The following is a 26,477-nucleotide window of genomic DNA, read 5'->3' on the forward strand; positions in this document are numbered from 1 at the left end:
CGCGCCGAGCCGCCCCCGCCGCCCGCACCGGCCCTCGGGGGGCGAAAGGCGCCGCAGCCGGGGCAGCTCCCGCGGGCGCCCGGGCGGGAGCGGTACCGGCACCGACGCCGGGACGCAGCAGGTTCTTTGGTGCCGGCGGCACCGTTTATTGCAGTCATAAATAACACGGACACAGCGCAGACACCCGGGGCCGGGAAACGCCTGGCGCCCCCGGGCTGCGCTCGCCCTGCGGGGACCGGCGGCCCCCGCCCACCGCAGCCGGCTGGAGGGGTCAGGGCACCCCCGGCCTGGGGCTGCCCACGCCAGACCCTCGCGCCGTCCCTCTGGCCCCCAGGGCCAGACCTGCGCCAGCCCCGCAGCTCAGCTCCCGGCTCTTCGCATCCCTCCTGCTCTGTGCTCTCACTGCACCACGCTAACCTGCTCCGGGGCTCGCCCCTGCTGCGCCAACCTGCTCCGATGTTCATCCCGGCTGTGCTGACCTGCTCCGACTTTCATCCCGGCTGTGCTGACCTGCTCCTAACCTACTCCGGCACTCATCCTGGCTGCACTAACCTGTTCCAGACTAATCCTGTCTGCGCTCACCAGCTCCTAACCTGCTCCAGTGCTCGCCCCGGCTGCGCTGACCTGCTCTGATGCTCATCCTGGCTGCGCTAACCTGCTCCTAACCTGCTCCAATGCTCATCCCGACTGCACCAACCTTCTCCAACGCTCGCCCTGGCTGCGCTAACCTGCCCCTAACCTGCTCCGACGCTCATCCTGGCTGCACAACCTGCTCCTAACATGCTCCAATGCTTGCCCCAGCTGCGCTAACCTGCTCCAGTGCTCATCCTGACTCCGTTAACCTGCTCCGACACTCACTCTGGCTGCGCTAACCTGCTCCGATGCTCATCCTGGCTGCACTAACCTGCTCTGATGCTCCCCCTTGCCTGCCGTGACCTGGCTGGGTGTGCCCGGCCCCGCAGCGCATGGCCCTGGGACGTCCCACCCTCCTGCTTCCCCTCCGCTTCCCTCGCCGATGGCTCAGTGCGGCCACGACTGCCGTCGCTGCGCTCCCTGCGGCGCCGAGCGGGCGTCCGGCCCCTGCTGGGGGCATGCTCCACTTTTTACTTTTCTTTTTTTACAAAAATAAGATAATTTAAAATAAATTTAACTATTAAAAAAAGAGGCGGTTAAATAGTGCCTGGGGGCGCCGGGCGCAGGCGGGAGGGCGAGGCGGGGTGCCGGCGGCCTCTCAGCGCGGCTGGTCCAGCAGGATCTCCAGCCAGCAGGGGCAGGAGGTGATGAACTGCCGCGAGTAGCAGGGCCCCCAGCCCTTGGCGAAGCTGATGCGGACGCTGTTGGGGTCGCAGGGGCCGTCCCCGGGGTGCCGCCAGCCGGCCAGGCAGCCGGCCCGCTCGTAGTCGAACACCTTCACCGAGTAGCCGGGCAGCACCTTGTGGACGGCGAGGCCGCGGGTGCCGGGGGGCCCCAGCGTGGGCGAGTTGACGAAGATGGGGTGCTCGCTGCGGTTGTAGGCCCACACGCCGCCGGGCTCCCGGCTCAGCAGCAGCCCCCGGCCGATCTTGCCGCGGGCCCGGCGCACGGCCTCGCTGCGGTTCGCGGCCCGCAGCTGCCCCAGGCAGAAGCCGCTGCCCTGCGGCAGCTCACAGAACACGTTCACCGACGCCTCGTGCACGGCGTAGAGGCGGCCCACGCGCGTCCGGTGCTCCCAGTAGGCCAGTTTGCACCAGTAGCCATCCTTAACGGCGCTCCGCGAGAGGCTGGTGTCTGTCGGGGGCAGAGCGGAGCTGTTGCTGCCGTGCAGAGCAGCGGGACTCCCGCGCCGGCACGGCCGCTCCCGCACCAGCCCCGGCAGCGGGGCAAAACCCCGGGCTGGGGCTGCCCGGGGGAGTTAACTAATGTCCTCCGGTGGGGCAAGCTCCCAGGGCCCGGGTGGCTGCTGGGAAGCCGGAGCGGCCGGTTCCCGCCGGGCGGCTGGACGCGGCACCCACGGCCCGGCCCCACAGGATGTCCCGGGGCCACCGGCTCCAGCGCGGGGTCGGACGGTCGCCCGGAGCGCGTGGGACGTGAGTCACCGGAGCTGCTGCGCGCCGGCACGTAGGCCCCGGGCAGCCCCGGCCGGCAGCCCCGGCGCGGGGGGAGACCCCGGAGCGAGGGGCCGCGGCGGCGGAAGGTGGAGCCCCGCCACGGAGCGGCCTCGTGGCCGGCAGCCAGGCTGGAGCCGTGGCTTTGTGCGTCAAGGCACATTGTGTGTGTCCCCGTGGGCAGCGCTTCCTCCGGCGGGGAGTCCGGCGCGGCCAAAAATAACAGGAGCCGCGGGGGCGGGGGCCGCGCTGCCGCTGGCTGCCGGGCAGGAGCCCCTCGCCCCGCGCGCCGGCGGCTCTTCCTCCGTCCCGGGAGCGGCAGGTTCCCGTGCTCCGCGCACCGTCCCGCGGAGCGTCGCGGCCGCCCCGGCCCCCCCTCCCGCCGGCCCCCTTACCGCGCCGCTCCCCGCGCTGGCAGCTGAGCTCCAGGAGCTGGGCGCCGGGGGGCTCGGGCACCGCCGGCCAGGAGGGGCCGCAGGACGTCTTGGAGTAGGGGGGCGGTGGGGTCTCTGCGGGGAGAGCGGGGTGAGCGGCGGGGCGCGCGCCCCCGACCCCCGCGCCCACCCCACCCCGCGCCGTCCCGGGGAGCGGGGAAGCGCCGGGCCGGGCCCCGCGGCCACTCACCGGGAGCAGCCAGGCGGCTGAAGTGGTGGGGGTTGCAGCAGAGCGCGGCGGCGTCGCCGCAGCCCCCGCGGCCCCCGGCGCTCTGGCAGTAGCTGAGGTGCTTGAGCTCGTGGGGCTGGCGCAGGTCGGGCCAGCGGTAGAGGCGGCAGAGCAGGACCTGGGGGGGCAGCGCCTGCTTGGCGCCCCGCGGCTCGCCCCGCGCCACCCGCACGCAGCCCGCCTCCCGGGCGCCCCGGCTCTCCACCGCCTGCACCAGCAGCTCCAGCTCCTCGTCCTTCAGCTTCTTGAAGAGGGCGTGCGCGGCGGGCTTGAGCGCCCCGTGGCCGTCCTCGGGGCCCGGCGCTGCGCAGCGCTGCCGCCACAGCCGCCGCACCAGCCCGGAGCGGCGCGAGCGGAACATGGGGCCGCGGGGCCGACCTGCGGGACGGGCACAGCGTCACCGCCCACCGCGCTCCCCCCAGGGCACCCGCCGGCACGGCCTCCCGCTCCCCCGGCACGGCCGGGCCTGCTCTGCCCCGGCGCCCGTGTCTGCCCGCCGCCTCCCATCGCCCTGCCGCCGCCGTGCCCAGGCTCACGCGAGGACGCGACCCCGAGGGCGCCTCTGTGCGTCGGGGTCTGGCTGCCCCAAAAACAGCGCCGGGGAATTCGCCCGCCGGACGGCGAGGGCACGGATCTGCGCACCCCTGCCCGCAGCACGATCCCGCTCCTGCTCCCGCGTGTCCCCTCCTGCATCCCAGCTCCCCGGCGCACGGTCAGCCCCGGCGGCTCGGCCAAGGGCAAGCGGCACCGGGCAGGGTGCGGGGCCAGGCCAGGGAGGGAAGGGGCTGCATTTGCACCAGCACGCACACGCACAGCACACGCACAGCACACGCACATGCACATACATGCGTGCACCACAGGCACACGCACGGCACACAGCAGCCGCGGGACCTGCGGCCGCCCCGGCTGCACACTCACCTGCGCACTCACACGCTCGCAGGGACAGGCGCGGGAGCGGGGCCGGCGTCCCGGGGGGGTCAGGCGCGCGCCCCTGCGGCCCCCGGCGCGGCGCTGGCGGAGGCGGCCCTGGGGAGGGGGGTCTCACTCACGGCGGGCGGCGGAGCTGGGCGCCGGGCGCCGGGGCTGCGCATGGGGACGTGCTCTCCGGGCGGCTGGGACCGCTCTGCCCACGGCGCGCCGCAGCCAGGACTTTTTCCTGTGCGGCGACTCTCCCCTCCCCCGGACCTCCCCGTTTGGGGAATTCATTGATTTGCGCGGCCCAGACCTCGGGCCGCTGCAGCGCCGGGGCCAGGGGCGGGCAGCGCCGGGCGGGCGCCGGCCCGGCCGGGCAGGGATGCCCACGGGGGCGGCGGGAGCCGACCTGCCCCTGCGGCCAGCCGGGCACGGCCCAGGCGGGCGGCAGGCGCCCGGCCGGCTCCGAGGCGCCGTGGGAGCCGCGTGCCGCCGGGGCACGTGTCCCGGGGCTGGGGCTGCGGCGGCGGCGCCGGGCTGGGGGCACCCCGGGGCGCAGCTCCGGGCACGGTCCCACCGGCTGCCCGGCCCAGCCGGCCACGAGCTGCAGCCCGGGTCCGAGGGGGCCGCGGCGCCCGGCCGAGCCCCCCTTGCACCCCCAGTGCGGGACCCCCTGGCCCGGGGCCCCCGGCCCCCCCGCGGGGGCAGCCTGCTGCACAACAAAGCGGCTAATGTAAACGGGACCCTTATCCCACGCCGGGCCGCGCTTCCTGCTCCCGACTTCCCACCGAGATAAGGGAGGCCGTGCTGGCGCCAGGCGCTCCCGCCGCGGCCGGGCCCGGAGCAGCTCCCCTGCCGCCGGGAACGGCGCTGCCGCAGCCCCCCGCGCCGGGGCAGGGGCAGGGGTCCGGCCGGCCAGGCACCGGCCTGGGGGCACCCGGGCTCCGCTCCGGCGGGGGCAGCGCCAGCTGCTCCCGGTCCTGGTCCCAGTCCCGGGGGGCTCAGCCCGCTCCAGGACCCGGCGCCGGTGCCGCGGGCAGCGCCGTGGGACGCAGGACCCCTGAGCCCCCGCGGCAGCCGGCCGGACCATGACCTTTGCCGCAGCTCCGGCCAGTCTGGGCCCTTCGGGTACATTTTGCTCCGGCCGCTTCCCGCTGGCTCTTGGCAAAGCCGGCGCCGGTGGGGATCGCGGGGCCGGGGCAGGAAACGGCCTGGAGCGGAGACAAGCCAGAGGCGCTCTCTAAACAAGGATCTGAGTCACAGGCACAGATAAACCCTGGCGCGGGGGCACGGCGCGTGGGGCAGGCAGAGCCGGCGGTCACCGCCAGGACTCCTGGGCCCTGCCCTTCACCTCCACGGGGCCGGGAAACCTCGGGGGACAGCGCAGGGTCGGGCACAGCCCACCCTTCCCGGCTCGCTGGAGCGGGGCCGCTGGGACCTCCTTCTCCAGCCCCTTTTCCCCTCTGCCTTGGCCCGTCTGGGATTTTCCCGCTTGGGAGTCGGGTCTGGACCCGGGAAGGCAGCGAACAGGGCACAAACATGAGAAAGGCTGCGAGGAGGGGGCTGCCTGCGCCCTCCAGGGCGGGTGGCAGGTGAGGCTGGGGGAGATGGGGCGATGCCCTCCCAGCTCCGGAGGCGCCAGGCCGGCGGAGGGCCCCCCCGAGCCCCTCCCCGGACACGCTCAGCCGGTCACGGTCACGCATCACCCGGGTTTATTGGGGGCTCTGTGCTGGGGGGCCGGAGGCCTCACGCCGGGTCACGGCGCCGGGGGTCTGTCAGCTCCGGAGCAGCAGGGCCAGGCAGGGAGGAGCCATCGCAGGAGCACAGGCAGCCCTGGGGAGGGAAGAGAGGCATGGGGGGCGAGGAACCCCCCGAGCCCCACGGCTGGCCCCCACCTCCCATCACCCCCTATCCTGCCACTCCGTATCCCATCACCCCCCTAAGCCTCACAGCTGGCCCCCCACATCCCATCACCCCTGAGCCCCACGGCTGGCCCCAGCCTCCCCTCACCCCCTATCCTGCCATTCCGCCTCCCATCATCCCTCCCGAGCCCCACGGCTGGCCCCCCACCTCCTGTCACCCCCCTGAGCCCCACGCCTGGCCCTGCATCCCGTCACCCCCTATCCTGACACTCTGCATCCCGTCACCCCCTCAGCCCCACGCCTGGCCCCCCGCATCCCGTCAGCCCACGCGGAGCACGGGTGAGCAGAGTGAAGCGCTGCAGCCGAGAGCTGGACACTCACCCCCTTGGTGGCCGCCAGGGCGGGCGCGGGGTGGCGGGGAGAGGGAGGGGACGCCCCCGGGGCGCAGGCCGCGGCCCTAGTCCAGCAGCTCCCTGATGCACCAGCTGCACAGCAGGACGTACACGCACTCCCGCAGCACCTGCAGCAGCCAGTAGCCGAGGCGCAGCCCCAGGGAGGCCTTGGCGGGTCCCGGCAGCGCCACGGCTCGAACCGCTTGCTTTGGGGAGCCCGGGGCCCGGGCCCGCCGGGCCGCCGCGCTCTGCAGGAGGTGCATGGCCAAGCGATCAGCAGCGTCTGATGCGCAGCAGTGGGGTGGCGGGTGGAAGAGACACGGCCAGATGAGACACGGCCGGATCCGCGCGCAAGCGCTGGAACCTGCTCCATTCTCTGGCTTCAAAAGGCTCCCACAATAACACCCTCGGGGAGGGGGCACCGCCGGCACAGCGCGGCCTTTTGTTCCGCGGAGCCAGCCTCACCCCCCTCCCTGCACAGCGGCAGCCCGTCCCCTCCCGGCGCCCGGGTACCCACAGGGCAGCACAGCCGAGCAAGAGCGAGAGATGCGGACAAGAGCGCAGCGGGTTTATTCTCAGTGCTGTCCCTTGCAAACGGCAGCAGGGCCGGCTCTCCCCTCCATCCGTCGGAGACCCCGCGGCCCGGAGAGCCCCAACGGAGCCTCCCGGAGCGCAGCCTGCCCTCGGAGAGGTTGCGGCTGGCCCCCAGGCCGTCACTGGCGGGAGGTGCGCTCCTCCTCCTCGTTCTCCAGCTCGTAGGCAGGCCGGTAGCTCTCCTGGCCCTGCGCGTTGGTGTAGCGCAGCGCCGGGTTCTTCAGCGTGTTGATCGTGCTCCCCAGCGAGGTGTAGCTGCGAAGGGACAAGGCGGCTGCGAGCGGGGCAGGTCAGGGCGCAGGGAGCATCGCCCCAAAGTGAGGGAGCTCAGCTCCCGCCCTGCCCCTGCCCCAGCTGGGCTCCCAGGCTGCCCCGCGCGGGCAGCGCAGCTGTGCTCAGAGGCACGAGACTGCTGAGCAGGGAGAGCGGCGCCAGACACTCACCCCTTGTCGTAAAGGATGCAGTAGGGCACAAAGAGCTTGCGCAGAAACTCCCAGATGTCCCGGTACGTCCAGTCCTGCAAGCAGAATCGGGCAGGGATCGCTGCAGTGCCAGGCGGGCTGGTGTCAGCTGCCTGCTGCCCTGCGGGGAGGCTGGCTGGCCCCAGCCCAGGGCGCACGGGAGAGCCGGCTGGGCCCTACGGGAATCCACCGCTGCCCTGCCCCCGGCCCCGGCACACGCCGGCCCTCCCGGCTCCTCCCCGGGGTCCGAACACAGAAAAAGCCAGCAGCGGGGAGGACTGGGCCATGTCTGAAAGCGCCAGAGACAACTGGCCGAGTCGAGCAGGGTCTGCGGCCTGCTGAGACCGGACAACGGGGCCGGCGATGCCCTGGGGAGAGGTGGAACAGGAAACAAAGCCCCGAGGGGAAGGGCAGCTTAAGGCTGGTTTCCGGCCCCATTGCTTTAACCTGCCACGGTCACTCCGTGAGCTGAGCAGGGAGAACCCTGGCCCCGTCCCAAGGGCAGGCAGAAGCCGACAAAACAACGTACCAGCAAGGGGTTCACTCGCATGTACTGGGGCCAGCCAGGGTCGGTCATGCACATGGGCGTCAGGGTGCACGAGTAGGGGTCCGTCCTCCGCGTCCCCATCAGCACGGCCTGCAGCTGCGGCTGCTGCTCCTTCAGGCGGACCAGAGCCTCGCGGATGGAGCCCTCCACGGTGCAGAGCTGGACGTCGTACCTGCGCACACGCAACGGGCAGCTGCCAGTCGGGCTGCGGGAGACGCTGCTCTGCCGCGGAGAGCGCCCGACACACTCGCGGCTGCCGGCCAAGTCCTGGAGGAGCCACAGAGGGAGCAGGGAGAAGGTCTGGGGGCAGCGTTGAGGCGAGCCGCTCATCCCCGGCCCGGCAGCCTGCCCTCTCCACCCCGTACCTCTGGACGGTTGCCTGGATGAACTGCTCCATTTCGGGGAAGGGGGACACAATGCGGATGTAGAGCACCTTCAGCTTCTCCTGCCTCTCCGGGTACCGCCTAGGAGACAGGCCACAGGCTCAGCCCCAGCGCGCGGATGGAGGCTCGGTGTGGGGCACCCGCGAGCTGCTCAGAGCCAGAGCGGACCCCGGCACCCCACTCATTGCTCCAGGCCAGCTTGATCGACCCGCTGTGCAGGACGGAGGGGAGCCGGGAGTCCCGGCTGCGGTGTGCGGGATGGGAGCCCCTCGCCCCCGCCCTCCCCGGGCTGCGCCGGCAGGGCCCCGGGGCCGGGTACCTCTGCACGGCGGCATGGACGAGATGCAGCAGGGCTGTGCAGTCCTTGCCGCCGTTGAAGCCCACGCAGAGCTGGTCCAGGCTGTACCGGTCCAAAGCCTCCTCCACGGTCCGCAGGGCTGCTGCCACCTTCTGTCCCAGGGCTGAGCCTGCCGGGAGCAGACCATCAGCGCCGCCGGCGGTTGTGCCCGCCCGGGGCCACACTGCCTTGGCTCTGCCCCGCGGCGCGGCTCCCTGCTGCCCGCAGGCCTGGCTGAGCCCTGGGCATTGCGGGTCGGGGCAGCCCCGGAGGGGGGGGAGCTGGGGGGAGACGTCCCTGGCTGGGCTCTTATGGGGAGGATCTGCACCAAGCCAGCCCCAACGGGGGTTATAGGCTCCCGTTTTCACCAGCGCAGGATGAGACCCACTGCAGCTGCTGTGCCAGCAAAGCCTCAACGCCCCGCAGGTCCCGGAGAGCAGCTCCCGTCTCACCAGCTGGTGCTTCCCACTGGAAGCTCCGCTGCCTGCTGGGCGCAAGCCAGGCCCAGAACGAGACAGGCCAGCAAGGTCTGCTGTTTCTAGGCAGGTCCCACCACTCCCCTCGCCCCTCTGGGCCTGCCTCTGCCAGCCTGGGCTGGGGGGTCTCTGCAGGAGGAAGGCATCGAGCCCTGCTGCAGCTTCGCTTTCCCAACGAGCCCGTACCTGACTCAGCCAGGGCATAAACTTCTGTGGCTGCCTGCGACACAGGGTCTGTCACCAAAGGCACAACCACGTCGGGCGGCAGCTTCTCCATCAGGAAGCGGTGCGCGTCCTCCAGGTGCTCCTCTGACTCCGAGTCCAGGGTCAGCTTCACGCGGTAATAATTGCTGGCCCAGTCGGGGTAGGAGCCCAGGCTCACGCGGCCCTGGAAGCTGGCGTTGGCCCGGTCCAGCACAGGCGCGATGAGCATCTCGTCGGCCGCCACGTAAATGGCGCGGGAGTGGAAGCGGGTCTGCTCGTCGCGGAAGAGGTGGGAGAGCCCGTCCAGCGCCCGCTCCATGAGCGCCGGGATGCCGGGGAAGATGTAGACGTTGCGCACGCTGACCAGCGGGTACTTGAAGGCGCCGCCGGTGCGCCGGTCGGTGCCGTAGTTGAGGCGGGAGGAGGCGGGGACGCGGGCCAGCTTCATCTCGGGGCACGAGGCGTCCGTCTTGCCGAAGAACCTGTGCACCAGGGCCACGAGCTCGGGGTGGGGGGCGAGGGCCTCGCCGAAGGCCCTGGCCACGGCCTCGAAGGTGACGTCGTCGTGCGTGGGGCCGATGCCGCCCGAGGTGAGCACGTAGGTGAAGCGGGCGGCGAAGGCGGCCACCTCGCCGGCGATGGTCTCCACGTCGTCGGGCACCACGGAGACCCGGGCCACCCTCACGCCCAGCGCGCGGAGCCGCTGGCACATGAAGAAGGAGTTCGTGTCGCGCGTGTGGCCCTGAGTGGGGAGAGACACCGTCACCCCCGGGCCCGGGTCACCCCGGCCTGGTGCCCCCCGGTTCCTCTCCCGGGCCTGGTCCCCCGTCCCGGGCCTGGTCCGCCCGGGCCCGGTTCCCCCAGGTCCGGTTCCTCCCCCGGCCCGGTCGCCCCCCGCCGCACCTTGAGGATCTCGTCGCCGATAACGATGATGCCGGCGGTGGCGGCGGGCCGCCGGGCCGCCATGGCGCGCAGGGCCGCGCCCGCCCGCACCGCCCCGCGCATGGGCCCGCGCCCGGCCCCGGCCCCGGCCCCGGCTCCGGCGTCCGCACCGCCCCGGCGTCCTGCCCGCCCCGCGCGCTCACCTCATTGGCCGCCCTCCCCGGTCAGGGCTCCGCCCCCTCGCTCTCGGTTGGTCGACAGGCATGCCCGGCGCGGCGCGGCGCGAGCGCCGGTTGGCCAGGAGGCAGGGGGCCGCGCGGACTGAACCATTGCGGCGGCGGGGAGGCACCCCCCTCTGTGGCCGTGGGCTCGCCCGGCCAGCGGGGGGCGGTGACACGTGCGACCGGCCCCGGCCCCGGGACACCGGAGGCCCGGGACGCCCCCCGGGATACGGGGAGCCCTCCAGGCCCCTCCCGGGACACCAGGAGCCCTCCAGGACCTCCCCCAGCCCCCCCCCCCCGAGAACCACCGGGACCCACCAAAAGACACCGGGAGCCCCCCAGACCCCCCGTGCAGCCGCCCCGGGACAACAGGAGCCCCCCAGTCCCACCCTGGGGACACTGGTGCTCCCCGGCACCCCCAAGGAGCAGAGGCGGACAGGGACCTCCGAAACGTCCTTTTTATTGAAGCTTTGGACAGAACTCGGGTGTTGCAGCAGGGAGAGGCCCGCAGGAGCAGCGCTGGCCCGGGGACGAGCGGCTGCTGTCGGGTGCCCAGACAGCGCCGCGGGCGCCCGTCTGAGGGACTGCCAGCTCGGTCCCCGGTAGCCGTCCTCAGGCGCCCCGCAGAAGCAGCCACCTGCTCCCGCGCGGCGGGGTGTTCACAGGGGACAGAGCACGCAGCAGAGCCTTTGCCACCAGCCACACCTGCTGGATGTCTCCAAGCACGGTCACATGCGGAGACGCTTCTCAGTCGTAAGAGCCAGGAAAGAGGAAGAGAAAGGTGCTTTTTAGAGAGAGACCCGGACAGGTAGGAGAGGGAGGTCTATGTACAGCCCCGCTCCAGGCAGGCTCACTTTTCCGGCTTCTTTGGCAGCGGTCTTCGGAACAACAGGATGTGAGGCTCTGCGGGAAGGATGAAAAGCGCATGTTAGGGACAGCGTTGGCCTAAGCGCGCCGCCGCCTCCCCTTGCGCCCCAGCAGGAGCTGGTGGTCCCTGTCCCCGTGCGGCTCACCTGGCTCGTGGATCATGTAGTGGACCCAGCCCTGGCTCTGCTGCACGCCCAGGTTCCTCCACTCCGACTCCGACATCAGGTGCGTCTTGGGCACCAGCTTGGCGATGTCCTTGGGCAGCATGACGTGCCTGGCGGGACGGAGCCGCTCAGGGACCCCCTGCCCTAACGTCCCTCAGGGCCCCGCAGGTCACCCCCTGGCTCTCCAGCAGGTGCCCGCTGCCGGGCGCCCCCCGCCCTGCCGGGACCCGGTGCCAGGACGCTTCCCCCCAGCCTTCCTCCCGGAGAGCCGGTAACGGGACACCCCCACACCCCCTCGGGCCCTTCTTTCCTGGGGAGCCGGTAACGGGCGCCTCCTCGGGCCCCTCCTCCCCGGGAGCCAGTAACAGGCGCCTCCTCGGGCCCTTCCTCCGGGGGAGCCGGTAACGGGACACCCCCACGTCCCCTCGGGCTCCTCCTCCCGGGGAGCCGGTAACGGGCGCCTCCTCGGGCCCCTCCTCCCGGGGAGCCAGCACCGGGCCCCCCCCCCGCGCCGGGCCCCCCCTCACGGCGACCCGGGACCGGGCCCCCCGCGCCGGGCCCCCCCTCACGGCGACCCGGGACCGGGCCCCCCGCCTCACCGGTACTCGAACTCCTCGTCGTCGTACTTGTCGGAGTAGTAGATCTGTTTGTGCGCCATGACGCCCGCGGTCCGCCCCCTTCCCGGCAGCCCCCGCCCGCCCCGCTCCTCTCCTCACCGCACCGCACCGCCCGGGCCGTTGGGGCTCCCCTCCCCCCGCCCCCAACGGCGCTTTCAAACGCCGCCGCCCCGCGCGCCCATTGGCCCCCGCCGCGGGGCGGGCCGCGCGTCACGCGGCGGCGCGGGAGCGGGTTGGCCGGGGCCCGCGCGGCCGGGCGGGGCCGCGGCGCTCCCATTGGCTCGGCGGGCGCCCTCGCCTGGCGGCCCGGGCGGCCGCGGCGCGTCACGTGACGGGGGCGCGGCGAGGCCGCGCTGGAGGGCGCGGGGCCGGAAGCGAGTGGCGGCGGCGGGAGGGCGGGGGTGAGGCGGTGGCGGAGCCGCGGCCGCCGGCAGCGGAGGAGACCGGCGCGAGACCCATGGTGCCCCGGTGAGCGCGCGCGGCCCGGCCGCGGCGGCGGGGGGCCGGGTCCGGCGGCCCGGTCGGGTCCGGAGGCCTGGGGCCTCCGGCCGAGGCGCGCCCGGCCCGCGGGGGCGGCGCGGGGCAGCGGCCTGGAGGGGGGGGCCGGCCCCGGCCCCGGCGGGGGGGTCGCGGGGCCGCCCCCGTCCCGGCTGGACCCGGCGGGCCGCGCGGAGCCGCAGGGGCCGGAGCGGGCGCGGGGGCCGCGCGAACAGGCGGCTCCCGGGTCTCTGGGGCGGCCGCGGTGCCCTGGAGCTGCCGCGTCGCTCAGGGGCCGGGGCGCTCGCCGGGGCCGCCCTGAGCCGCCGGGCCCTGAAGACCAGCCGCCAGGATGCTGCGACGCCCCGGGGGAAGCTCCGTCCGCGCCCCGAGCGGCCGCTGGCGTCGTCCTGGGCGAGGCCTGGCCGGAGGGTCCGTAGCCGCCCTCGCGCGCCCTGCCTCCGCCGCGCCTGGCGGGTGCCCGGCCCTCTGGGCTGGGGCGGGAATCCCTCCCCGCAGGGCTGCGCCTTCGCCCCGCATGGCGTCGTGCGCGGCGACCACGTGCTCGCCTCCCGGGCCCTTCCGGCGCTCCCGCCGAATCCCCGTAATTAGGCCCCGGCGTGCGGTGCTGGGCCGGGTGGCCCCGGCTCTGGCGAGCTGTCGCGTGCGCTGCGTTGGCGGGCCGGTGCGCTGAGGGAGAGTGACCCCGGTTCCGCGATGGGTTAACGGGGTTGCGCAAGGCCAGTCTGGTCACGAGCGCCCCGCGGAGACTTCCGGGGCTTGACCCGCGTCACAGGCTCCTGTGAGACGCTGTCTGTCCCCGGCTCAGCAGGAGCCGTCTTGGGAGCCTGCAGTGCCGCTCGGCCGTGCCCGGGGTCTGCTGCCCCGGCAGCCTTTTGGGAGGAGTGCGGCGGCCTGGCCAGCCCGCTCCCGGGGCGCAGACCTGTGCTGCGGGGAGCCTATGCTGCTGACGGCCGCGCTGGTCAGCGTTTCCCCCCTGGCCGAGGGACCCCGTGCGCTCGCGTTGCCTCGGTGCGCTGCCGGGCAGCCGGGGGTCCCGGCAGGCTGGAGGCAGGAGTCTCGTCCTGATCCCGCCGCGGCCTCCCTGGGAGGCTTTGGGCCTCCCACGCGTCGCTCGCCCGGCCCGCCGGGGCGATGGCCTCCCTTCGCGCCCCCGTCCTGCGCCTGGCAGCTCTTGCCCGTCCGTGCCGTGCGCGGCGCTGCCGTGGCGTCGCCCTGCTGCCCGGGAGCCCCCTCGGGGTCCCCTGGCCCAGCTCGGCCGAGGTAGGGCCCCCGCGGCCTGGCGGGCGCCGTGGCGTTTGCTGTGCTGCCCCGTCCCCAGGGCTGCTGGGTCCCTTTGGGTCAGGCTCCCTCCTCTCCTCCCAGCCTCGCGCTGCCCCCCCGGTTGCAGCGAGGCTGCCTTCCTCCCCGCCTCCCCCCCCCGCCGCTAATCTCGGCTCCTGCGATACAAAGGCCTTGTTACTGCGTTTCCTCTGCAGCCGGCGACCTGGCGCGGTGCTCGCAGACTGGCCCTGCCCAGGGCAGGTCCGCGGCGCTGCGCTGCCAGCGGGGCCTTCCTTATCGCGCTGCCTCCCGGTCTAATCGCGTTAGCTCCCGCCTGGGCTCCGGCGCTGCCTTTGCAGGCCCCAGATAAGGGCACAATTGCTACAAGGAAGTAAATCATGTTTGCCTGCCCGCTCTGCCTGGCTGGTCTTCGAGCCAGCCACGTCTGTGCCGTGGTGGGGGTGGGAGCGGGGCAGGGAGAGGGCTGGGAAGGGCAGGGGCTCCCGGGGGGCTGCTCCTGCGCCTCTTGCCCGGCTTTCCCGCAGCCGCTGCCCTGCTCCCGGAGCTCCCTGCCCCTCCTCGCACTGCACGTGTCTCCCCTTTCGCAGCCTCTTCCCGCTGCTCCTCCCTGGCACCGGGCTCCGCTTTTCGTGCTCCTGCGGAGCCTGGGGCGACGGCTGCGTCCCCGCTCCTTTCGTACCGCCTCCCCGAGGAGGAGGTGGCCGTGCCGTGGGGGCCTGGGGTGTCCTTTCGTGGGGGTGCCAGCGAAGGGGGTGGCTCAGCACACGGGAAGGAGCGGGGAGCTGCCTTCGCCCCTGCTCCCAGGGCGTGTCGGCCTCCGGGCGCTGTTCGCTGGGGCCTGGCGGCTGCCGGGGGCAGGGACCGGCTCCGGTGCTCGGCTCCGTCGTAACTGCTCCGAAGACGAGGTGCGCTCGGCCTCTGCTGCTGGCGTTGCTGCCCCGCTCGGCTGGCAGACGGCCCCCGGCGCCGCTTGCCCGGGTCTGAGCAGGGCCGGGCCCGTCCCTGGCCGTTCCAGGTCGGCTCGTGCTCCCGAGGTGCCCCAGGGCATCGCCGCGCCCAGGACGGCGTCGCGCATCCTCCCGCCTGGCCGTCAGGAAGGAGGGGGCTCTCCCCACACCGCTCGGCAGCGCAGCAGGGCCCTCTCCCCTCCTCTCCTCTCCTCTCCTCTCCCCTCCTCTCTCCTCCGTCGCAGCCCCTTTTCCATGCGGTCGGCGGGAGCCGCAGGTCTGCCTGCCGGTGCGAGGGCCGCTTCCCCGCGCGCTGGGGGCAGGGCCGGCTAACTCCCTGTTTGTCCCCGAACCGCAGGTCGGACTGCCGGACGAGAGGGGCTCTGTGTTTCTGTTCCCCGCCCGGGGCCTGCCCTGCCCTCCCGCCGCGATGGAGTACGTGGTAAGGCCGGCCAGCTCGCGGGACCCCGGTGGAGGGCTCGGTGGCTTTGGTGGCGGATCGCGCCTCCTCTCTCCCTTCGCTGGCAGGGCCCCAGCCGCCTCTCCCGGTCTCCACTGGCTTTTCCCTGCCTCTCTCCGAGGAGCACGCGGTGCCTCCTCTCCGGCGCGCGGCTCTGCAGGCGGCAGCCTTGCCGCCCCGCCGGGAGGGGACGTTCAGGCGCGGAGGAGGAGGCCGCACGCAGCAGCACGTAGATGCCGGGTGATACTGCGGCGATGACTGCTCTTCCTGCACCGCATGGGAAAAACCCCAGCCGCTGGGTCACCGCCAGCGTTCCTCCGCTTTGCGCCCCGCGCCGCAGGAGGCCGTGGGGCGGGAGGGGTGGCCGCCTCCGCCGCTCGCGCTGCCGAGGTGCTGCGCGTCCCAGGGGCCGCTCCAGAGGGAGCGCTGCGGGCGCAGAGCTGGGTCTCGCCTTCTCCGCTCGTCGCCGGCCCCGAAGCACCGTCCGTCCGGCTGCGGCAGCCCCACGTGGGTGAGCGGGCAGGCAGCGCGGGCCGCGGGGGAGTTCCTTCCGCCGTCCACCCGCCCGCACGCGGGAGGCTGCGAGCGCCATGCGCCCGGCGAGATGCGGACGTGCAGCGGCCGCCCGCGTCTCTGCGCACGCAGCTGCCTGCGCCTCTCTGCTCCGCGCGATTTCTTGCCAAACCGCTCGCGTGTTCCAAATCTGACTCAGCTCCCGAGTTTGTGTTTCCTGGGAGGATGTCGGGCGCCGGCCCAGCAGCAGGGGCCCGGAGCGGAGCCGCGCCGCTCGGCGCCTGCGGAAAGGGCAGGCTCCGCTGCGCCGTCCGGGGCTGGGCGGGAGACGTGCTCCCTCCTGCCGGCCCTGGGTGACCCCGCGCTTCCCGGGCGCCCGGAGCCCGCAGCGGGGGGGTTTGTCTCCCACCGAGGTGCTGGGCTGTGGGCTGCGCTCGTAGCGAGGTCGGCTGGGCCGCGCGCTTTGCAGAGCACAGTGGGGCCGTGGCGCTGGGCCCGGGGAAGAGGGATGTGGCTGGGTCCCGGCCTGACTCGGTCCTTGCCGCAGGTTCGTGCTGGAGGCCGCGTCCCCTCCCCGCTCCTCTTCCTCCCCTGGGGTGTGTGCGAAGTCCCGGCCCCAGGCAGCTGAAATTATTCTGCGTCCCTCCATCTCCCGCCCACCGGAGGATCCGGCTGATCCGGCACGTCACCCCGCTTCCAGGGCACGGGGAGCGGCTCAGCCAGGACGCGTCCCGGGAGCTCCTCGGGGCGGCTGCTCGTGCTCCGCGGCGGGGCCGGGAGTTCGCCGCCGGCCTGTCCGGCGAGGCGGAGGCTGCCGCGTGCGGCGCGGGGCTCGAGGGCCACCCGTTCAGCCGGGGCGGCTCCTCCGCAGCCTGTACGTGTGGTCCGAGGCCGCGGGGAGGAGATGTCCGTAATCCCCGGGGTGGGCTCTTGGCTGGTGGGACCGTGGCCGCCGAGCTGTCCGGAGGGGCTCCCCGAGCCTCTTTTTCCATGCTGGGAGTTTTTGTCTTTGGAAAGTGGGAGCAGCGATACGTCTCGTCGCTGGCCGGCGCCTGTGCTGACCCGCCGGAGAGGCGCTGCCGGCTGGCAGGGCCACGTGGGCTGCGCAGAGCCGTTATCTGGCCGCAGCCTCCGTGCAGGAGCTTCTGATAAAATCAGCAATTATTACATCTTATAAAAGCAGGGGCCTGTCTGAGCAGGGGACCGCAGTTGTGGCGCGTTCCCAGGGCGCTTGCGTCTGGGAACGGCGGCTCCGAACCCCGTCGCCTGTCTGGGCCCCGGGTGCCTGGGCTGGGCCCCCTGCCCTCGCCGGGGCCGCGCGCAGTGGGAGGGAAGGGGTTAAGCGGAGCCTCGTGCCGTTCCCACCAACCTTATCCTGGCAGGGAGCAGCCTCCGCGGCCGGAGGAAGCTGCAGGGCCCTGGGGAGGCGGCGGGCAGGCAATTAACAGCCCTTGCTGCGGAGGAGGAGCAGCTGCTGGCAGCCGCGGTGGTGCCGGGCACCGCAGCCCCGTGCCCTGCCCCTGCCCCTGCCCCGCGGCTGGGCCCTGGCAGCGCCCGCGCCGGGAGCGGGCTGAGGTTTCCTGCCGAGCAGGGGCAGAGGCGTCGCGAGAAGCCCCGAGGCGGCAGGGCCTTCCCGGGGGGCTCGGCGCCGCGGCCGGCCTCGGGCAGGGCTTCCCCCCTCTCGCCGCCGGGGAGCCGGCACCTTCCTCGGGGGGGTGGCGGGCGGCCGGTCCCTGCTTCCTGGCTCGCCGGCCCCCGGCTTCCTGCGTTTCTTCGGAGCAGCCGCGCTGTGGGCCAGGGGAAGGTCACGGCGCCGAGCGGCCAGCGGGGCCCCCGGCGGGGACCGGCGCTTCGCGGGACGCCTGGCAGGGGCCCCGCGGGACGCTCCGCGGCCGAGGTGGGCACTGGCGGAGCCGGGGGTGCCGGGAGGCAGGGCAGCGGCGCCAGCGTCTCCTCCCGCCCCGGCTGCCCCGGCCCCGCCGTTGCGGGGCTCCGGGAGGAGGCAGGTTAAACCGGCCTGCTATAGATAGCAGCAGCCCCTCGCGCCGCTGCGCTCTGCGCAGGAGGCTATTTCCAGCCCTGGCCTGGCTTCCATTTCCCGGGCCCGTGGCGGCGTGCCAGCATCGGCAGCGGGCTGGGAAGCCGGGCAGGAGGCGGCTGGGGCCGTGCCGGGGCTCTCCTCCCGCGTCGCCCTGCGGTGGGTCCGAGCGGGGAGCGCCCGTCCCTCGGCTGGGCTCCGGTTTCGGGCGGCGGATCCCGTGGCGTCCTGCTTCCGTGGCCGGGCAGCGCGTGCGGCACCCGGCAGCGCCCCATCCCGCGTGGCGGCACCGAGCGGGCGCCCGGCGGCGGGTCGGAGGGGTCGGGAGCCGTGGGGCAGGCCGAGATCGCGGCTTCAGCCGCGGCAGGAGGAAGGGGACGGCTCCCGCCCCACGGCGGGGCAGGCGCCGGGCGCCGGGTACATAGGACAAGGCCGCGGAGAGCGGCGGGGGCTCAGCGCAGCAGCGCGTGCGGGGACCGGGGCGCGCGCGGCACAGTTGTGCCGGGCTGAGGCCCCTCAGCCCGATCCCGTTTGAGGGTCTAGCGTGGGAGGCGTGAGCGCAGCGAGCCTGGCCCCCAGCTCTCCCCCCGGACACGGGGCTTTGCCCGGCCGCCTGGGCGGGAGCGGTACGCCGATGGCGTCGCTCGCCCCCAGCTCCCGGTCTCTGGCCTCTCCCGCCGGGCACCGTGCTCCGCAGGCCACCGTGTCCACTCCCTGGGCTCCCGCTAGCTCCGCCTGTGACCTTGATTTTTCTGCTCCAGATACGCGCCGGGTCCCCACCCCTCGGCGCGAGCCCCTCCTGCGCTGCCTCGCCAGCCCCGCGCGCAGCCCCGCGCTGCGGGCAGACGCCGCTCCGGTGCCTGTGAGTCAGCACGGCCCTTCCGATTAGCGGCAGCCCCCTCTCCTCTCCTCTCCCGGGAGGAGCAGTCGCTTAGCGCCGGCCGGGATGCAGGAAGCAGCAGCAATTAGCAGCAGCAGCAGCCGCTTCTCCTCCCGGCTCCCAGCCGCAGCAGCGGGGAGCCTGCGCTGAGCCCTCGCAGCCACCCGCGCAGCCCACCTGTATCCTGCTCCCGGGGATCCTCCTCTTCCTCCCGGCCGGTCCGCCGGGCCGCATCCGTGCCCGCGCCGCGCTCCTGGAGGACTGGATGTGCTGACGCCCCGGCCGGCTGCGTGCACAGAGGCGAGCTGCGTCGCTGCCCCCGTCCCCGGGCGCCTCTGCCCCCGCGAAGCCTGGGGAGCCGCCGGCAGCCGCCCGCAGCTGGCACGTGGGTCGCGTAGCGCCGGCCGCCACAGAAGGACCTTGTTCGCTCCCGGACGGTGCTTGGAGCAGGGCTGGGCTGGGCTTGGACGTGCTCTGTGGCTGCCTTGTCTCAGGGCTTTAAATATTCATGCTTTTGATTTCCTCCTAGCTGGTGGCGACTGCCTGGGAGCACAGGGCTGGAGGGAGCCGGCTGGGCGGCAGCTCCTGGCCCGCTTGCGGGGCGGCGGGGCCGGGTCGGGCCCTGACCGAAGATGATGGGATTTATTGCCGGCCGAGTTTGGGAGCAGCTTGGGGCAGCGGGGCTGGAGGATCTCCGAGCGCGCTGAGCGCAGCCGCTCTGCGCGGCGGCCCGGCGCCAGGGCGTAGCCGCGGCCCCGTTTCCTCTCCGCCGAGCGCCGGGGCCGCGGAGGGACCAGGGGTCGCTCTGCATCTGGCTGGATCCGCGTGTCCCCGCTGACGCCGACCGCTATCGATTGGCTGCGACGGCCCGGAGCTGGGCAGCGCCTCGGACCCGCCTGCGCGGCCGCGGGAGGGGAGGGAGAGCCCCGCGCGCGCCGGGAGACGAGCCGCGGCCGCCCGCGCTGAGCCGCGCCTGCGACGCCCTCCTGCCTCCCGACCGCGCCGCGGACCGCCGGGGCCGGCTCTCCTCCCGCGAGCCATGCCAGGCGGGCGAGGGCCCGGCACGGAGTCTGCCCGCGGCTCGCGCTCGGGGGGGCGGTTCTGCTCTCCGGTGTCCTGGCTGCTCTCGGCGCTCGGACTCTCCGTGGGGCCTCTGTGAGGACTGGGCAGCCTCCTCCGCCCTGCTGCTGCGCTGGGTTGGCATGTCCCAGCCCTCCCAGCCTCTCCGGCATGGATCTGCTGCAGAAGAGCAAATACAGCCACCTGCGGAACGAGTCCGTCTCCTCCCTGGAGGAGGCGGCGGGAGGCACGGGGGCCCCGGCCTCCCCGGTGGAGTCCTTTGCAGGCACGCAGTCTCTGCCTGGCTCCCTGTCATCCTCCTCCCTCAGCCCCATGCTGCCTCTCGGGGAGCTCTCGTCCGAGTCGGAGGACAGCCCCACCACCCTCTGCTCCTTCTTCCCCAAAATGGCCAACCTGAAGCTCTCTAACCCTGCCAGCCTGCTCAGCCTGCGGGGCTTCTCGGCCGGCAGCCTCAAGGAGGCCGGGAGCCCGGGGGAGCCCGGCCCAGGCGGGCCGCTTGCACCGGCGTCGGGGGGGGCTGCCAGCCCCGACTCAGCGGGGCCTGTCGCTGTCTGTCCCCAGGATATGAACAAGCTGAGCTGCGGGAAGAAGACGCGGGTGGAAGGCGGCCAGCTTGGCGGTGATGAGTGGACCCGCCACGGCAGCTTTGTCAATAAGCCCACCCGCGGCTGGCTGCACCCCGATGACAAGGTCATGGGCCCCGGAGTCTCTTACCACGTCCGGGTGAGTGCTGGGGTGGGGCCGCGGGTCCCGGCACGGGGCGCGGAGGGGTCCTGGGAGCGCGGGGTGGCTCTGGGGATGTTCCTCGCGAGGCCGCTCGCCCTGCTCCGGACCTGCACAAAACCAGGGCCGCGGAGGGACCCGTAGCCCGTGGGGGTATCGCCCTCCTGGGCGCGTTGGTTCTGGGAGCCGTGCTCTGTAACGCTCCTCGGTGCCGGAGGTGGGTGGCGGGGTTCCCAGGGAGGTCACCGCTGCGGAGCGGGTGCACCTGGGGCCCTGTCCCCCCCCCCCGCTCACGCTCGCCAGCCGTGCAGGGTGGGGGGCACCTCCGCGGTGCCCGGTCTGCCCGGCTCTGCAGCCAGGCTCGCTCCTGCCTGGGAAGGAGGGAGCCCATGGGTGTTCAGCCTGATGGCTTACGGGCTCCCCAGGGGAAGGGGAAGCTTCCTGGGACGCTCCACGGGGACTCCCTGGCTTTGCTTCCGTTTCCAGACTTGTCCGTGCCGTAGGGGCTCCTTCCCTGCCCGAGGTGCCCGCCCAGGGCCTGCGGGTTCGCTGCTGGGTGCGTGGTTCGGGTGGAGCTTGGGCCTGCAACCCTGTCGGGTGGCTGTGGTGGGGTCGCGCTGCCGCGGTGACCGCAGTCCCTGTAGCACATCGCGGCTCTGGAGCAGAGGAGCTCGGGGGAAACGCTGGGGAGCTCTGAGGCGGGACGGGGGGAAGCACCCGGCAGGCGCTGACGCTCGGGCTGGTGCCGGGGGCGCGTGGCACGTCTCGGGGTGGCCCTGGCCGAGGCTGGGCTGCCCGGCGTACGTGCGCCTGGGGAGGACGGGGCAGCCTCGCGCGGGCTGCGGTCGTCCTGCTCTTGTGTCGCAGCAGGCCTCTAATCGCAGGCGCGCGGGGCTGGGGCTGGCTTTGCTCGGAAGAGGCAGTTCTCAGAAACGGCCCTGCGTTCCCTAGGCTGGGGCAGCCGCCGGAGGAAGCTGAGGGGGAAGCGCGGTGGTTCCTGCGCAGCTGGGGCGGTCGCCGCAGCTGGGGCGACGGCTGGACGCTCCCGGGAGCAAACCTCTGCCTGGCGGCTCGCTGCTGGGGAGCGGGGGAGAGGGGCTCGGCCAGGGTAGCGCTGGGCTGGCCGGGTGCGCGGTGCCCGTGCGCCGGGGCAGCACTGCATCCCCGGGGTCGCAGGAGGGGCCGGGCCCGCCCCGGGCGCTGACGTCCCTGCCTGCTTTCTCCCGCAGTACATGGGCTGCGTGGAAGTCCTCCAGTCCATGAGGGCTTTGGATTTCAACACCAGGACTCAGGTCACCAGGTGAGCTCTGTCCCGGGCTGTGTCCCTGCGGGGGCTGCCGCTGCAGGGCTGAGCCCCCAGGGCGGGGAGCGTCGGCTGCCTGGGGGTCGGCAGCCTGGAGCGGGCAGGCGGGTCTGAGGCCCCCGCGAGCCCCCAGCAGCGTGTGGGGCTCTGAGCGGGCCAGGCTGTCTCCAGCCGTGGAGGAAGCTGCCTGGGAGATGGATGCGCCTGTCAATGGGCTTCTGAGCGGGAGCAGACAGGAAGCGCTCCTGCAGCCCCATCAAATATTAACGGCAGTGCTCCTCCCTGCCTGCCCTAGCCTGGGCCTGGGAGCCAGGCAGCACTGCCTGAGGGATTCCCTTTTTCCCCTGGTCTTTAACCCTGTCTGTTCTGCACTGGTCCTTGTGCCCTTGGCCCCGAGGTGCCCGGCGAGTGTGGCAGCGCTAGCAGAGCTGTGTGCTGGGGCAGGGATCACGGGGGGGTCTGGGAAGGCGGGCAGAGCGGGAAGCCCCCGGGCTGAGCTGACCTCCGCTGTGCTCCCTGCAGGGAGGCGATCGGCCTGGTGTGCGAGGCAGTGCCCGGCGCCAAGGGAGCCGTGCGGAGGAGGAAGGTGAGGCCGGGAGAGGGCAGGGCTGGGAGCTGCCGGCGGCAGCCGGGGGAGCAGGCTTGTTTGTCCAGGCAGTCTGTGGCCGAGGGCCAGACACGAGTGCAGCCGGTGCTGGCCCTGGCTCAGGAGCGCCTGAGCTAGCCGCCACCTGGACCGGGAGGGCTTTCTGGGTGCCAGGTTGAAATCTTGCACCAGGAGCTTGGCCAGGCCGAGCTGGGGTCTCTGCCCAGCAGAGCTTGGCAGAGTGGCGAGGGCGAGCTGCCCAGGTCTGCCGAGGGCAGGACACCCCTGTCCCCAGGGACCACGGGCCGGGCCAGGCACAGGGCCCGGGGGAAGCCTCTTCCCAATGCTGCCGTTTGCCCCCAGCCCTGCGGCCGCTCCCTCAACTCCATCCTGGGCAAGAGCAACCTGAAGTTTGCTGGCATGCCAATCACCCTGACCATTTCCACCAGCAGCCTCAACCTCATGGCTTCTGACTGCAAGCAGGTGAGAGGGGGAAGAGCCGGGGGCAGCTGCCTGGCCTGAAACAAGCAGGAATCCTTGTCCTGGGGTGTCCGTGGGGTGCCCCCAGCCTAAGTAAGGGGTTTGTCTGGGGTGGGCTGCACGTCCTGCTTGGGTGCCCTGGTCCCCCAGACAGAGACCAGCTTGCCTTCCCGCTCCTGCGGGGCACAGAGTGCACAGCTCTGACGGCAGGACTGTGCCATTCCCCGCGTGCTTTGCCTGGCCTGGCCTGCAGACACCGAGACCCAAGTGCCCTGGCCTGGGGCCAGGTGTCCTGGTTTTGACCCAGCTCTGTGGCCCTGTCTGTGTCCCAGCCCTTCTGCTGGTGCCCTGTGGCTCATAACCAGGGCTCCAGAGGCTCGTAAGCCCCGCTGCGGGGCCAGCCCAGGAGGGGGGTGACGGGCGGGAGGTGCCACATCTGGCTGGGCGCAGGGGAGCTCCTGGTTGCACCTAACAACGCCTCTGCCTTGCAGATCATTGCCAACCATCACATGCAGTCCATCTCCTTCGCTTCGGGGGGAGACCCGGTGAGTACGCAGGGTCCCTGTCCACGCGTTGCCCTGCCCTGTGCCGGGGATTGCCTTCGGACCTCTTGCTGTGTTCCTCAACATCCTGGCCCTGGTTGTGCCCTTTCCGGAGCTCCAGGCCTTCCCCCAGCTTCACCCCAGCCTTCCTCCGAGAAAGGGAGTCTGTGACAGGGAGGAGTACCTGTCCTGAGGGGTGTGCGTGGCCGCCCTGCCCTCTCCCTGCAGTCCCGGGCGCTGTGCTCCCCGGCAGCCCAGTCTTACGGCTGCGTCTTGCCCACAGGACACAGCCGAGTACGTCGCCTATGTTGCCAAAGACCCCGTCAACCAGAGAGGTAAGGCCTGCGGCTGCTGAGGAGCTGTGTGCCCCGTTTCGTGGATGTTTAGGTGGGGAGCGGGTGGCTGCTCTGCTGCCTCGCAGGCTCCCTTTGCAGCTTGGTGGTTGCAGGGAGGGACGGGGTCGGGGCCTGGAGACGGGTGCGCGTGGGCAGGCTTGGGGCCGTAGCGCTGGTGTCCCGTGCTGCCATCCCTGTCCCTTTGCAGCCTGCCATATCCTGGAGTGCCCCGAGGGCTTGGCCCAGGATGTGATCAGCACCATTGGCCAGGCCTTCGAGCTGCGCTTCAAGCAGTACCTGAAGAACCCCCCGAAGCTGGTGACGCCCCACGACAGGTAAGGGCAGGAGGAACGCGGGGACGTCTGAGATCGCTTGGTTCTGGGGAGGGGATGCACCCAGCTGGGTGCTGGGCGGGATGGCGGTGGGAAGCAGGGTGGCCGGGCTCCAGCCCCGGGGCTGCTCATCAGTGCTCTGCTCCCCCAGGATGGCTGGGTTTGATGGCTCTGCCTGGGATGAGGAAGAGGAGGAACCAGCCCCGGATCACCAGTACTACAACGACTTCCCCGGCAAGGAGCCCCCCATCGGGGGGGTGGTGGACATGCGGCTGCGGGAGGGGGCCGCTCAGGCCCCCAATCACTTGGGGGCCACACTGGTAAGGCCCTGGGGCTCATGGGGAGGGGAGAGACGCAGGGCCCGCTCAGGCAGGGCCAGCAGGGTCCCTCGAGCGCAGAGGTGGGCACGAGGGCCCCAGTGTGTCTCCCCCTCCCCGGCCGTTAGCCGGGTGCCCCTGGCAGACGAGCATGGGAAGCAGGAGGGGATGGGGGAGCGCAGCAGGCTCTGCTGCACTCACTCACCACCCCCCTCTCTCCGCAGCCCGTGGGCCAGATGTCCGGAGGGGAATACGACCCCCGGAAGCAGCTCGGTCCTGCCCAAGGTACCGTAATGGAAGTGCCTCTGCCATCCGCATGCCTCGAGCTGAGGGGCCTCGGGCGCTGCGTGCTCCTAGGCTGTCCTGTTGGGACAGGGGGGACAGGGCCATCCCAAATTGCTGACCGCAGTGCTCTCTCCAGCAGGGAGGGAGAAATACCCCGCTGCAGCAGGTGCCTCCGGCCGCACAGACCTCTTTGATGACCCATCTTACGTCAACGTGCAGAACATGGACAAGACACGCCAAGCATCGGCTGCCGCCACCCCAGCCACCGCCAACGGCAGCACCCAGAGAGACCTCTTTGACATGAGTGAGTGGGACGCCGGCCACGCGGCCGTGCCCAGGCCGCAGCCGCTTCGTCCTGGGCTGGGGGCTTGTTTGCCTGCCCGTGGGTGTGGAGTCGGTGACAGACCCGCTCCTCTGTCTCCTAGAGCCTTTTGAAGACGCCCTGCGCGTCCCCCCCGCTGTGCCCATGGGGCTGCCTCCTGCCCAGGTGGTGGCCTCCATGGAGGAGCAGCTGAGGCGGGAGCCCTGGTACCACGGGAAGATGAACCGCAAGGAGGCTGAGAAGCTGCTGAAGGTGAACGGGGACTTCCTGGTGCGGGAGAGCACCACCACCCCGGGCCAGTACGTGCTGACCGGCCTGCAGGGCGGGCAGCCCAAGCACCTGCTGCTCGTCGATCCCGAAGGAGTGGTGAGTCTGCCCAACGCCCGCGGCAAGGACTGAGGGGTCCTGGGCCGTGCCCTGGCCTGGGGGCTCTTGTGGCCGAGGGTGGCTGGCGGGAGCCCTGCCCCACCAGGGCATCCAGCCGCTCCTCGGGGGCCACCTCCGGGTGGGCTCGGGGGAAGGAGAGGGCCCCACGGAGCAGTGGGGCGGGGGCTGCTCCCTGTGGGTCTGAGCCCAGCCAAGCTGGAGGCTTGGCCTTTGGTGGACATCCCCGCTCGGGCGCGTGCCCGTGGGCAGGGTGCAGGGTGCTGCGCGGCGTGGGGTGCAGGGGGGTCTGCGCTCCCGCCGCCGCCTCAGCGCCGCTTCCCTGGCCCCGCAGGTGCGGACGAAAGACCATCGCTTCGAGAGCGTCAGCCACCTCATCAGCTACCACATGGACAATCACCTGCCCATCATCTCGGCCGGCAGCGAGATGTGCCTGCAGCAGCCGGTGGAGAGGAGACTGTGAGGCGCCCGGGTGCGCGGCCCCCTGCCCGCTCCCTGCCCCAGGGAGCCCTCGGACTCTCAGCTGTTTTCCTGGGACGGGTGGAGACGCCCTGCCCGGGACTGAGCGTGGACTGGCTGGGCCCGGGCCTGTCCCCCTCCGCCGCGTGGAGCCGGAGGCAGCGGGCGGGGGGGCGGCAGCGCCGGCGTGAGCTGTCTGCAGGGCGCGGGGGCTGCTCCGGCCGGAGCCCCCGCCGCCTCCCAGCTCCAGCCTTTGCACAGCTACTACCAAAACCCGGCCGGTGCCCGGGCCGTGGCGTCGCTCCCGCGTGGCACCGCTGCGGCCGCGCTCGCGCTCACCTGCGTGGGCGCGGAGCCTCTCCGGCCGCGCTCCCGGCCCCTCCGGGCCTCCCGAGGGGGGGAGCCAGCCCGCGGGCTCCGGCCGGGGGGACGCGGCAGGGCTGGGCCCTGTGCTCTGCCCCCGAAGCACAAGGCCCGGCCGCCCCCCCGAATGTACCCGATCACTTTACGTGTTAACTCTGTGCCTTGACCCCGCAGGTCCAACACACTTATGCAATGCAGCCGGGCTGGGGGCGAGCGCGCGGCCCCTCGTCCCGTGGCCGCCGGGTCGCCGTGCCCGCTCCCCGTGCCCCGCAGCCCGGGGTGGCCCCGGCCCCGGCCCGGCGGCCCCCTCGCATGCACGTTGTTATACCCCGAAGCCAAAGCGTAGCCCTGCCCCGACTCACGGCCCGGGCCGGGGCCGCCCGCCCAGGCCCTGCTATACCAAAGGAACCGGCGGTTGGTATTAAAGTTGGTATTTCTCTAGGCGCTGCCTCGTGTGCTGGGGCCGGGGCCGGGGCGGCGGGAGGGCGAGCGGCGGCGACCCCCCCCGGTTCATCCAGTCCCCCCCCCCGGGGCGGGCATGTGGTCTGTGCCGATCCCCCCCCCGGGCGGTACATGGCCCCTCCCGCTCCCCCCCCCCGAGTTGGCGAATGGTTTGTGCCGTCCGAGACGTTGCGCTTTGCCCCGCCCCCTCGTCGAGTTCGGCCCCGCCCTCCGCGCCC

At 72.8% G+C, this 26,477-nt stretch overlaps 4 protein-coding genes across 11 annotated transcripts; 1 reads left to right on the forward strand and 3 right to left on the reverse strand.

The window, feature by feature from the left end:
* Nucleotides 1-127: 127 nt before the first annotated feature.
* Nucleotides 128-3,902, reverse strand: LOC112995802 (mothers against decapentaplegic homolog 6-like). Of its 2 annotated transcripts, none has more exons than XM_064498858.1 (4): nt 3,797-3,902; nt 2,709-3,125; nt 2,480-2,593; nt 128-1,767 (listed from the first exon to the last, which is right to left on the reverse strand). In XM_064498858.1, the coding sequence occupies exons 2-4, from the start codon at nt 3,106-3,108 to the stop codon at nt 1,232-1,234; spliced, it is 1,050 nt and encodes a 349-aa protein (XP_064354928.1). In that variant the 5' UTR covers nt 3,109-3,125; nt 3,797-3,902; the 3' UTR covers nt 128-1,231. The 2 variants fall into 2 exon arrangements, with proteins under 2 accessions (XP_064354928.1, XP_064354926.1); XM_064498856.1 differs by having other exon boundaries at nt 3,666-3,894.
* A 1,452-nt stretch (nt 3,903-5,354) lies between these two features.
* FLAD1 (flavin adenine dinucleotide synthetase 1) lies at nt 5,355-10,004 on the reverse strand. Of its 2 annotated transcripts, XR_010385407.1 has the most exons (8): nt 9,819-10,004; nt 8,898-9,657; nt 8,218-8,365; nt 7,881-7,979; nt 7,498-7,687; nt 6,951-7,024; nt 5,903-6,781; nt 5,355-5,492 (listed from the first exon to the last, which is right to left on the reverse strand). XR_010385407.1 is itself a non-coding variant. In XM_064499069.1 (7 exons), exons 1-7 carry the CDS (start codon nt 9,918-9,920, stop codon nt 6,627-6,629), a joined length of 1,509 nt encoding a protein of 502 aa, XP_064355139.1. In that variant the 5' UTR covers nt 9,921-10,002; the 3' UTR covers nt 6,461-6,626. The 2 variants fall into 2 exon arrangements, 1 of the variants encoding a protein (XP_064355139.1); XM_064499069.1 differs by lacking the exon at nt 5,355-5,492 and having other exon boundaries at nt 6,461-6,762; nt 9,819-10,002.
* Nucleotides 10,005-10,462: 458 nt separating this feature from the next.
* Nucleotides 10,463-11,823, reverse strand: CKS1B (CDC28 protein kinase regulatory subunit 1B). The gene is made up of 3 exons (XM_064499075.1): nt 11,649-11,823; nt 11,032-11,159; nt 10,463-10,921 (listed from the first exon to the last, which is right to left on the reverse strand). The coding sequence occupies exons 1-3, from the start codon at nt 11,705-11,707 to the stop codon at nt 10,869-10,871; spliced, it is 240 nt and encodes a 79-aa protein (XP_064355145.1). The 5' UTR covers nt 11,708-11,823; the 3' UTR covers nt 10,463-10,868.
* A 151-nt stretch (nt 11,824-11,974) lies between these two features.
* On the forward strand, nt 11,975-26,238 carry SHC1 (SHC adaptor protein 1). 6 transcript variants are annotated; one of them, XM_064499070.1, is made up of 14 exons: nt 11,975-12,134; nt 14,754-14,837; nt 19,928-20,089; nt 21,319-21,389; nt 21,915-21,978; nt 22,342-22,461; nt 22,950-23,003; nt 23,284-23,335; nt 23,544-23,670; nt 23,819-23,987; nt 24,209-24,269; nt 24,406-24,573; nt 24,695-24,957; nt 25,310-26,238. In XM_064499070.1, the coding sequence occupies exons 2-14, from the start codon at nt 14,826-14,828 to the stop codon at nt 25,436-25,438; spliced, it is 1,452 nt and encodes a 483-aa protein (XP_064355140.1). In that variant the 5' UTR covers nt 11,975-12,134; nt 14,754-14,825; the 3' UTR covers nt 25,439-26,238. The 6 variants fall into 6 exon arrangements, with proteins under 6 accessions (XP_064355140.1, XP_064355141.1, XP_064355142.1 ...); XM_064499071.1 differs by having other exon boundaries at nt 11,976-12,134; nt 24,409-24,573; XM_064499072.1 differs by lacking the exon at nt 14,754-14,837 and having other exon boundaries at nt 11,976-12,134.
* Nucleotides 26,239-26,477: the final 239 nt, after the last annotated feature.

Source organism: Dromaius novaehollandiae, chromosome 29, assembly GCF_036370855.1.
Source record: "Dromaius novaehollandiae isolate bDroNov1 chromosome 29, bDroNov1.hap1, whole genome shotgun sequence".
NCBI lineage: Eukaryota > Metazoa > Chordata > Aves > Casuariiformes > Dromaiidae > Dromaius > Dromaius novaehollandiae.